The 11,217-nt window shown below is 42.3% G+C and overlaps 1 protein-coding gene across 1 annotated transcript in view; it reads right to left on the bottom strand.

Moving 5' to 3' along the window:
* Window positions 1–3,779: 3,779 nt before the first annotated feature.
* LOC146394404 (heat shock transcription factor, Y-linked-like) overlaps window positions 3,780–11,217 on the bottom strand; it is a 60,977-nt gene continuing 53,539 nt past the window's right edge. Inside the window, exons 3-4 of the mRNA XM_085009146.1 lie at window positions 4,361–4,513; window positions 3,780–3,989 (exon numbers count right to left, since the gene is read on the bottom strand). Of these exons, the coding sequence (XP_084865272.1) occupies window positions 3,780–3,989; window positions 4,361–4,513 (363 nt within the window). The remainder of the gene's footprint in view (window positions 3,990–4,360; window positions 4,514–11,217) is intronic.

The raw sequence follows: 11,217 nt of genomic DNA, 5'->3' as shown, positions 1-11,217 counted from the left end.
CTTTTGTTGTTCCATATAAATGTTTGGATTGTTTGTTCTAGTTCTGTGAAAAATGTCCTGGGGAATTTGATAGGGATTGCATTGAATGTGTACATTGCTTTGTGTAGTATGGCCATTGTTACAATATTGATTTTCCCAATCCAGGAGCATGGAATATCTTTTCATTTCTTTACAACGTCTTTGATTTCTTTGATTAAAGTTTTATAGTTCTCGGCATATAGGTCCTTTACCTCCTTCGTCAGGTGTATTCTGAGGCATTTGATTTTGTGAGGTGCAATTTTAAAAGGTATTGTTTTTTGTATTCTTTTTCTAATATTTCTTTGTTGTTATACAGAAATGCGAGTGACATCTGAATGTTAATCTTATATCCTGCTACTTTGCTGAATCTATTAATCAGTTCAAGGAGTTTTGGTGTTGAGTCAGGGTTTTCTATGTATAGGCTCATGTCGTCTGCATACAGTGACAGTTATATTACTTCTCTTCCTATATGGATGTCTGTTATTACCTTTACCTTTTGGAATTTTTATTATAATTCGTCTTTGTGTAAGCTTGTTTGGGATCAGCTTGTTTTGGGCCTTCCTGTTTCTTGATATCAGTATCCTTTTGATTTGGAAAGTTTTCAGCCATAATTTCTTCAAATATACTTTCAATCCCCTTTTATTCTTCTCCTTCTGGAATGCCTATTATTTGTAGATTGACTCACTTTATATTGCCCCATAGGTCTCATATTGCTTTTATGTTTCTTCATTTGGTTTTGTGTCTGCTGTCTGTTTGGAAGAATTACATTATGTTCTCTTCACATCACTAAATCATTCCTGTGCATTATTCATTCTGCTCTTTATTGCCTTAAGGTCAGTTTGTATTTCTGCAAATAAATTTCTTGTTTTTCATGGCTTCTCCTTATGTTTTCTAGTTCCTTTCTAAAGGAATCTGCATTGCTCTTCACATCCACTCTTAATTCCTTCAGTATGTTCACTATCTGCCTTCTGATCTCAATGTCTGTCAGACTGTAGAGGTCTGTTTAATTGTTGACTGCTTTAGGTGAATTATCCTGCTCCTTTAACTGGGCATGGTTTCTGTGCTTCTTCGTCTTGCTCATGTTTCTCTTTTTCTGTGAGTTTGGGGAAGCCAAACTTTTGTCCTGTATGGCTACATCTATGCAAGAGCACCCCTTTGTATTTTGGGGGGGTTACTATTTATTTTTGGTGTGGGAGTTTGAATATTATTTCTTTGGTGTGAGCAGACTGTTTTCTCCAGGATGCTCAGTGTGTTTTCAGGGAGGAGGAGGCAATGGGTAGGGCCAGCAATCATTGCCTTTTTGGCAATGGCATCAAGGACCTGCAGGAAGTTTGCACAGGCTATTCCTAGCTGCAGGGCCCTGCAAAGTTGTAATAAGTTCTGGGCAGATCTTCAAGGTGACCAGAGCATTTGGTAGTAGCAAAAGAAGGGTGTGTGAGTTCCCAGGGGAGTGAGAGTGACCACAGCTTTTGTTTGATTGCAATGCCCTCCTCTGAGGTGATTGGAACCACATTTGGTCCCTGTTCAGGGATGCCTATTGGGAGCAGTGGCCATCTCTAGAGTCAGTGATAACTGCAGTGGTTTGGCCCTGCCACATGTACAGCATGCATGAAGAAACCTGTCTCACTTATCCCACATAGGAGGTGTTGAAAAGTGTGCTCCTAGTTGCAGGATCCTTGGATGTGACAGAGATCAGGCATGTGGGTACTGCCCAGAACATTTGGCAGTGGCAACATCAAGGCAGGTGTGTTCCTGGGTGTGTGAGAGCACCAACATTTGGCATTCAGTCACCCTCCTGTGTGGTGCCCTGTAGGTGAATGGGACTGCAAGTGATTTTTGTTCAGATATTTCCAATGGTAATGGGCCATGCTCATCTCTGGAATCAGGGATAACTGTGGTGGTTTTCCACCTGCTGCCTGCAGACCTGGGCTAAGAAGCACCCTTTCCCAATTAGCCCACGTATGATGTGCTGCACTAGTTGCTCCTGATTGTAGGGTCTTGGGAAGGGACAGTGACCGAGTGTCTGGGGGCCACCCAGAGCATTTGGAAGTCACAGCTTCAGGATGGGTGTGTTCCCAGAGGAGTGAGAGCAAGAGCATATGGTGCTTGGTTGCAATGCCCTCTTTTTTTGGCACCTCCTGTGGTGAGTGGGGTTGCTGGTGGAGTCCACTCACAAGTCTCCAGTGGTGACCAGCCACATATCCTTCTGGCCTCTGATACATCCACTGCAGTCTGTCCCTTCCACTTTCAGAGCCTGAGTCTCCAGCCCCCACCCAAACCTCTCAGTCTGTGGGGTCTAGGCCATTGGTTCAGATGATCTGTGTGGCTCTCACCATGCTTTTCTGTTCTCAGTCTAGCTCTTATGTTTTCCTTGGCCACTTTGAGGTCCTGCTGTCTCAGCTGAACCTCAGTTAGGTGGCTTCTCAAGAGGTGAATTCCTTTTCTCATTCAGAGCCCCCTCTTGGGGATGCTAGTCTTGTCCTGATTCCTTTTCTCCCTCTTTTTCCTTCTGTTCTACCCAGTGATGCCAAGAGTTTCTTGCCCTTTTTGGAGGTTTCAGTTCTTCTGCTAGCATTCAGTTTATGACCTGTGCCAGTAGTTTTACATGTAGATGTGTTTTTAGATTTTTTGATGTGTTTGTGGGTAAGGGTGTGCAGGACCTCTTACTCCTCTGCCATCTTGATACGCCCCCCCAAACCCCTTTTTAACAAAGTTTGTAAAAAATATAGCATTTCTCTTTGTCCTTGAGAATCAACTTTCACCACGTACCCTTATTCCTGAAATTTCAATTCCAAAAAGATGGTGGAGCTAAGGCTTCCAGAAGTCCAGGTAGAACAACTGCATCTTGAAGACACAGGCAAATTCCTCCTGGGATGACTTTGTTTCCATAAGGGAAGAAAACATTTCCCTCAGTACTTACAAGCCTCTTTCCTGCATCTTAAAGTTCCATGTCATGTAAGTGCAGGCATGGAGTTTGTGGGCCCTGTCCTAATATTTGTATATTTTTTTCTGTCAGGAGAAGCCTGGTTTATAAAATGGACTGCAAGAATGGCGTGTCCTTCACTGGCCCCAGGGTCTGGATTAGTTTAGTGTATGGATCAGACATGGGATGGGGAACCTGAATCCTGGTTATGCCTAAGATTCCATTAGCAACTTCCCTCAGGGGCCTGTATTGTGGTTTTCAGGGGGTTGTGAACCATTCTTTTAACTCAGTTTGAATGGGAGCATGCTGCTGAGCTATGGAATGGGTGGAGGTATCCCACACTCACGGCAAAAGAACAGAAGCTGGGAGAGGAAGCTTATCATCATTTGGGTGAGCAAGGGTGAGGAGGAGAGAAGGCTCGGCAAGAGAGACAGGGGTGAGAAGTGTGAAGGTGGCTCTGATTTTAGGTAAAATGTCTCTGCCAAGAATTGGGGCTGGACACCTGGTTAATATCAGGAAAGAACAGCTAAAGGGTATTCCTGATGAGGTGCAGTTTAGAGGGGGTGTTGATAAGAGTTTGGAGATTAGACCACCAACATGCAGAATAGAGACATGAGAGGGGTGTTTGTGACCTGTTAATTCAGGTCGTGATGAATAAGTGGCCCCTAGTTAAAAAAGAAAACTTACCTCCAACCAGCAGCATTACCTGCTTCTCCAATGGAGTGGTAGTTGTGGGGTCCAGAGGGGTCCAGCTGTTTCCAGAGCTGACAGACCCTCAGTCTTCTGTGATCATAACAAAGTGGCTTGGCCTGTCAAATTTGATGCTTCTGGTGTTTATTCAGGGAGGCACATGGCCCTCCCCTGAGAGGTTTCGAGTGGCCTCTCTTGTCACACCTGCAGCATGGGCCTGGAGTGTCTTGGAGCCATTGTCCAGCTGAGGGAGCCTGTATTTGTGGGAGCCCTGAGTGGCCATTGCCAGCATTTCGTATTTACCCTGATCTCTTTTTAAGTGTTGGCTCTCAGCCTCTTTATCCTGATTATTAAAGACCTTGAAGGTGAGGGTGAAGACATCCTGCTGAGGGGTTTGAGGGCCATCCTCCCACTTTTGTAATCTGTGCCTTATGTCAGGTGCAGACACAGAGATGAAGGGAAGATTTAAGAAAATATTTCTTCCTAACAGGAAAAGTTTAACTTTGTGTATATTTGGAGTGCCTCTGTTAATAAAGAAAGAAGTAAGGCAGGATTTTCATGAGGGCCTTGGCTAATTTCTTTTTGTTTTCTTTCTTTCCTTGGTAGATAAGAGCTGCTTCCCAGAGTCCTGCTCTGAGACAATTTACCAAGTGACTCTGCAGTTTGAAGCCTGGGGAATCGACCAGAGAGTCTGTTTGGAGCCTGTCTCAGGACTGGTATTGCCCTCACTCTTTGGGTCTTATTTTGCCAGTGGAGGTCATCTGTGTGGGCCTGAGTGGCCAACCAGGCCCTTTCCTTTTCCTTGGGGTAGAGGATGTAGGATAAGGTGATATCAACATCATTGAAGGTAAGGTCATGGGACTGAGTGATTTGGTCAAATTCCTAACATAGATGGAGGGGTCAGAAGAGAAGGAGTCTAATCTTTTTTACAACTTAAGAGGGATTGGACAAGGAATTAGGGACATGGACCCAGACAATCCCTTCAGTTCCTGCAGTATCCCCTAATGGGACAAAATGAGCTAGTTGGGAGGTGTTTTGGGAGGCAGGAATTTGGACCCATGAATGTGTACAAGGAGGAGAGAAATTGGGGTCTGTATCTGGTTTAGGATTGGGAGAAGCTGATGAACGTTTGGTGGGGGGAGGAGGATTTTGAGTTGGTGGGAGAGCTGGAGGCATGGAGATATTTGTATTGGGGAGAATAATGATCTGCAGAATCAAAGCAGGAGCTGTCAGAATGAGAGGGACTATGACATGCATGATGGAGAAGAATTTGAAAGGTGGAGCAAGAAGAACAGAGGGAGGGATGTGAGCTGAGGGTAAAGACTGCCTGAGCATAGGGAATTTTATACCACTTGTCATTACAGGGACAAAAGTTATTGAGGTCACTGAAGACATTGAAATTGAAGGTAGACTTGTGGTTGCCAGGGGGAGTGGGACGGGGAGGGAGTAGGATGGATGAGGAGCTTGGTGTTAATAGATGCATACTATTGCTTTTGGAATTGATTAGTAATGAGATCCTGCTGTGTATCACTGGGAATTTTGCCTAGTCACTTATGATAGAGCATGTTAATGTGAGATAAAAGTATATATACATGTATGTATAACTGGTCACCATGCTGTACAGCGATGAAGAAGAAAATTGACAGACCACAGTGAACCAGCTATAATGGAAACAAATATCATTACATAAAAACCTGAAAGTGGGCTTTTGGGTCCATGGAGAGCCATTATGAAATGTATATCCTGTGCATGCTGAGTTAAAAAGAATTAAAAATGCTTGGACCTAACATCTCCTTTTGGGGAGATTCTGAATTTCAGAAGAGGCAGCCAAGAGGTGTGTTCTGTGGAGGAGTGGAGGGCATATTCCACATGATGAAGACTAAGAGGGGATGTGGGGTAAGGAAAGGGCCAACTCCCAAAGCTGCTTATTAGGCTGATTGTCTCTAAAGTCTGGATAGTGGATGCTGAGGGACAGAGAGAGAGGTTTTGCTCTGATGTGGATGTCCCCAGATGAGAGGGATGGGGCCAAGTGTCTATGCATTCTACAGACCTAGTGTGATGCTTTGTTGCAGAAGGTTGTACTCTGATGTGCCAGAGGAACTGGGGCCCAAGAGCCATGCTGACAGGAGACCCAGAAAAGTGGCAATTACTCACCCAAGTATAAGAAGTCAAGTGTTGGATGCAGAGTCAGTCATGGAAAGGTGGAATTCCCCGTTAGGGGTTCCTCCCTGCTTGAGCAGGAGATGATTTGTGCAGAGGTGCCTGGATCAGGGACCCAAACCTCAGTGGGGTCCAGAGGTTAAGCCAGGAAGAACTGCCCCTGCCTTCTGCTCTCTGGGTTTCAAACCCAGGAGTTTTGGGCACCACTGATCTTCCCATTCCCTCACCATTCCCTCTTGGGTTTTAGCACCAGATGTGAATTTTGCTGAGGGAGGAGTGGGCAAGGGCATTTGATAAACAGGAGAGATTTATTAATGGCTCAGGAGGGCACCAGCCTTGACTGTGAGGAGATTCCAGGCTTATAAAGGATCTGTGGCAGGAATCTGTGGTGGGAGTTCATGGCAGGAACTTTGATGGGAACAATGAAGAAAGAGGAGGGGAAGGTCAAGGGAGGTGTAGGTGGTTGAGTCCCATGACAGAGAGCAGGTAATCCCCATAGGAGATTAACCTATGCAGGCAGTTGTTTTCCTCAGGCCACTGTTTCTTGCTGTCCAACTTGAGCATTCAGTTCTCAGAGAGGGTGTCCATAGCACATCTGCATGGTGAACAGCCCTATATTTGGGCTATGGGGGTATGTCTTCATCCTGAGGAGAACCTGCCATTTTCACAGTCATATTAGCACAGCATATATGATTCTTTTAATATGTCTGTAACTATATGGTAAATATTCATGAAGTAAAGATTTTGAGTGAACTTAGGGCCTCTATCATTAGGGAAAACCTAACAATTGGGAGATAAATCATAACAAGAGAGTTTATATGTAAAATTTATTTATATATGGGTAAAAGGAAAATTGCTATTGTTGAAGGAGCCACAGAATATCTTAAAAAAACAATAAGGATTAATAATCTTTTTTATATTTTTTAGAATATAAAGGAAGGAGACTGTGGGGTGTTGGAGCGGAAATAACAAAGGCAAAGAGTCAGGAGCACTGAGGTTTCACATATGCTTGTTGACCAGCAAATGGCCAGGGGATCTGAGAGAAAGTGAGGCCTTCATATCATTATGGGGTGGTAGGTTTTATAGGGGCTTGTGCCTGAAGTAACCAGTGTCACACTTAGCATCCGGCTACATAGGAGTCATAGGAGGAAAGGGTGAGTACGTTCCTAGATATCATCATGCAGGGGTAGGGGGAGAGGGTGAGAATGTTGCAACATAGATTGTGTGCTGAAGGTTAAGTCAAATGTAGTCAGGGCCATCATTGTTCCAGACAGTCCATTCCTGGTTGGAAATGATAAGGGGGTGGGCAGTTGGGTGGTTTCATCTGGCTCTCTGAATATCATTGCATAAGAATCTATGAACATAGGAGTATAAATATAAAATAGGACCTAGATTTTGTGAAACAGTCTTAATATTGAGAAACAGGTTTCTCCTTTGCAAGATGAGACTTCATTTTCGGTAAGAACTTTTGTTGGTTCGTGGCTGAAAGAAGTTTTAAAATAAAGGTGTGACTGGATTACTATTATGACCTTGGTAAATAATATTTAATATGTGTTGAAGAAATACATAATGCATTCTATATTTATCACATTTTAGGAGGCATTTTTTTCACAACTAGAAAGAGTGTCAAATTTGGCAGTATGTCTTAGTGTAAAGCAGTTCTTTTTTTTTTTTTTTTTGTCTTTTTGCTATTTCTTTGGGCCGCTCCTGCGGCATAGGGAGGTTCCCAGGCTAGGGGTCGAATTGAAGCTGTAGCCACTGGTCTACGCCAGAGCCACAACAAAATGGGATCTGAGCCGTGTCTGCAACCTACACCACAGATCACGGCAATGCCAGATATTTAACCCACTGAGCAAGGGCAGGGACCGAACCCGCAATGTCATGGTTCCTAGTTGGATTCATTAACCACTGCGCCATGACGGGAACTCCTGTAATGCAGTTCTTAATTCAGAATGCTGCTTATTAACAAAAGGTAATAAAATTTCTTTTCATTAAATATTTTGTGATGATATAACATACACCATGGAAGGTAGCTTCATGAAATTTGACAGTTGTTTTTTTTTCCAATTTTTTTGGAAAATGTTAAAGATATCTCTACTTTTCAAGACATTTCCATAGATTTCCAAATACAGACTTTTTGGGGGATTTATTGGTACAATGTTTAGTATATGTGAAAAAATAGTAGTTCATGTTAAGAGGTAAAAAAGTCTCATTAAATTGTGGCTGAGAATTTTGGGGTGCTAGAATGGCAGGATCATATATGAAAGAAGGCATCTTTGTGGATATCAGGGGAAGATGGCCTAATTCAGTTGACTCCTAGCTCCAAATTGCAAATCATACCTTGAATCAAAATCACAGGGGAGAGTGAAGAGTTTTATCCTGAAAAGATGCATATAATATGTTGTATGGTACTTACCCATATGAAGAATAAATTTATTTTGGTCTCTGCATCTCTTTAAGAGTTAGCATTGTTGTACAGGGGTTTTTTTTATCTTAGTTGTGGGAAGCTTTCCTAAATTGGGTGGAAATGTCTTTAGTTATATTTATCCAATACGTGTAAAATTTAACTCGCAGACAGAATGTGGATGGGAATGGGATTCTACAAGAGAAGTAGTAACTTAGCAAGGTGAAAAGAGGAGACCAGGGTAGTGATGACACAGTGACAGGTGTAGAGAACCTCATTTCAGTACCAGGCTCAGGAAGTTTCAGGGTGAGGGCAAAATCACTTTTCCTGTACTCTAAACCCATGGAGCAGCAAATAAACAAGTAATCAGCCCCTTCTAATTTTTCTCATTCTCTCCCTTGTGAACTGAAGTTTGGCACTTGCCTTCAGGCTGTACATGGAGTAAAACAGGAGCCACTACAACTACCACCCTGCAGCACACCCTGAAGGGAGTTCAGGGTGGAGACTGGGAGTGAGGCACTCTGTGCTCTAGGAAACCTGGAAGAACAGGCTTTTCAGACAATCAGATATTTTTAGGAGCTTTTATGTGCCCAATTCTTGCATCTCCTCATATCTAGAAAACACTAAAATCCTTCATGCTGATGTCTGCTCCTTGCTAGTCTCCTTCAGCAGAGCAGCAACAAAATTTATAAAATGTATGTGTGCTTCATGCACCACCCCTAACCTTTATCATATCCTGATATTTCCCCTTCCCTCCTTTGGGTGGTAGTTCAGCCCATCTGCAGGTAAGAATAAAGAATGTCCCAGTCATCTGTGAATTCAGTCACCTCCAAGTGAGCTGAGAGCCAGTGGGCCTTTCAGGCTATCAAATCTCAGGATATTGATCATCTTAGCTGAGGTGCATATCAAAGGAATGGCTTCAGTGAGCCCAGGGCTCTTTGATTCCTGCTACCTGCCCTTTCTTCCAAAAACTCCTATAGATCCTGGCTCCCCCCTCACCACCTCAGAGCTGTTTCTCAGGGTGACTTGAGATGCTGTCTCCTGGGTCTAAGTCCTAATTTCACCCCAAATCATACATAACTCTCAACTTTCAGGTTGTGTAATTTTTTAGATGACACTCTGCATAGACCAAAGTATTTAACAGTGGTTGAGTCCACATAAATACAGTGATTTTAAGTGGCAACAGTGGACCATTTTCTGAGTTATTCAGAAATATGGGGCATAGGCTATGTGAGGACAAACAAGTACACTTGCCTGAAGGCCCTTTTACTCTGGGCCTCTCTTTAGCTTGACATGCTACATTTTAGACTATTGAAAGCCCACTTCTAAACTCCAAGATTTTTCTCTATGTTCACGATTTCATAAGTGCTTTCCAAACCTAAACTTGAGAGGACAGCTTACATTTTCTGAGGAGTAGGGAGTGAGTGTGGTGGTCAGAAAGATGCAATCTGCATTCATATTGCATTTGATGTATAGATGGCTTGGGGAAGAATGGGTTTCATTTCTCATATCTCTCCTCTTAAGCCCAGGATACATGTCTTCTCTATAATTATTTGCTTGAGGTCCATTATGCTCTCATGAGCATCATTATCATCATAATTTGATGAACCTACTGTTGTAAGATTCTTCTTTTGCTCACATTCATCCTTAGCATGGATTATTTGGAAAGGACTTTTTTTACAACTTTGGGAGGGTAATTACATGATCTGCAAATGATCACTATATTTCCTCCCTTTTATTACTTGATATTTAGATATATATATGCTTTATTATTCCCTCTTCTTTTCTCAACAGGGTGCCTATAGTGTCCTTTTTTTAATCTCTTCCTTTTCAAATGCTCATTGTATCTATTTTCTGACATTAGCTTTAACCCGCTGAAGGAAGCCAGGGATCAAATCCTCCTGGAGACTCTGTAAGGGTCTTACCCTGCTGAGCCACAATGGGAACTCCTGGTATTGTTGAGTTCTGTATCTTTGTTAGTTTTCTGCCAAGTTCTATGAACTGAGAATAATATTGAAGTGTCCTGTTGTAATTTTATTTATTTATTTATTTTTATTTTTATTTTCCCACTGTACAGCAAGGGGGTCAGGTTATCCTTACATGTATACATTACAATTACAGTTTTTCCCCCACCCTTTCTTCTGTTGCAACATGAGTATCTAGACATAGTTCTCAATGCTATTCAGCAGGACCTCCTTGTAAATCTATTCTAAGTTGTGTCTGATAAGCCCAAGCTCCTGATCCCTCCCACTCCAGATTTGTCTATTTCTTCCACTCGTTTAGGTTTACTGCACATGTTCAGGTACAAAGACATCCCAGATTGTGGTGTTGTTTTCTTTAGGGTTTTGTTCATTTATCATTATACAGTATCTTTCCATGATATTATCTTTTCTCTGATCTGATTTATCTAATATTAATAGGTTTAAGTATTCTTGGTTTTCTTTCATTAATTTTTCATTCTATCTTGGTTCCATTTTTCCCTTTCAGTCTGTCTCAATTGTTTCATTGAAATGAATTTCTTCTGAACAGGCTGTAAGTGGATCATGTTTTCCGATTTCTGCTGATCTCTTTATGTTGTTGTATGTAAAGTGTTTAGATTTAATGACAACTATGTCATGGCTTTCTAAAAATCATTGTTATGATTATGGGCTACTTGAAGAGAATTTCAAAATCTGCTTTGATATACCTACATTAAAAAAACAAGGTTGTCCCTGGGCATGTGGAAGTTCCCAGGCCAGGTATTGAATCTGAGCTCCAGGTGCAATCCTATGCCACAGGGAGAATGCTGGTTCCTTGAACACTCTTTGCCAGGCAAGCCATGGAACATGCCCCTCTGCAAGGATGCAAGATGCTGCAGTTGGATTTTTAACAGACTGCATCACAGCCAGAATACCTACTTGTAGTGTTTTTCAATGTATGTCTGTATATCATTTGTGGTGGTTGTTCTAGGTATTATATTGTACATTTACAATTTATTATGGTCTACTGCTGCTCTGTTTTTTTACAAATTTGACTAAAACAT

The sequence above is a fragment of the Sus scrofa genome, chromosome Y, assembly GCF_054392235.1.
Source record: "Sus scrofa isolate SSC_HxYL_T2T_F1_AM1 chromosome Y, Sscrofa_HxYL_maternal_Yorkshire_Landrace_v2.0, whole genome shotgun sequence".
NCBI classification, from domain to species: Eukaryota; Metazoa; Chordata; class Mammalia; order Artiodactyla; family Suidae; genus Sus; species Sus scrofa.
Note: the sequence above shows the minus strand (reverse complement) of the source record. Positions and strands in the feature narration are given on the sequence as shown.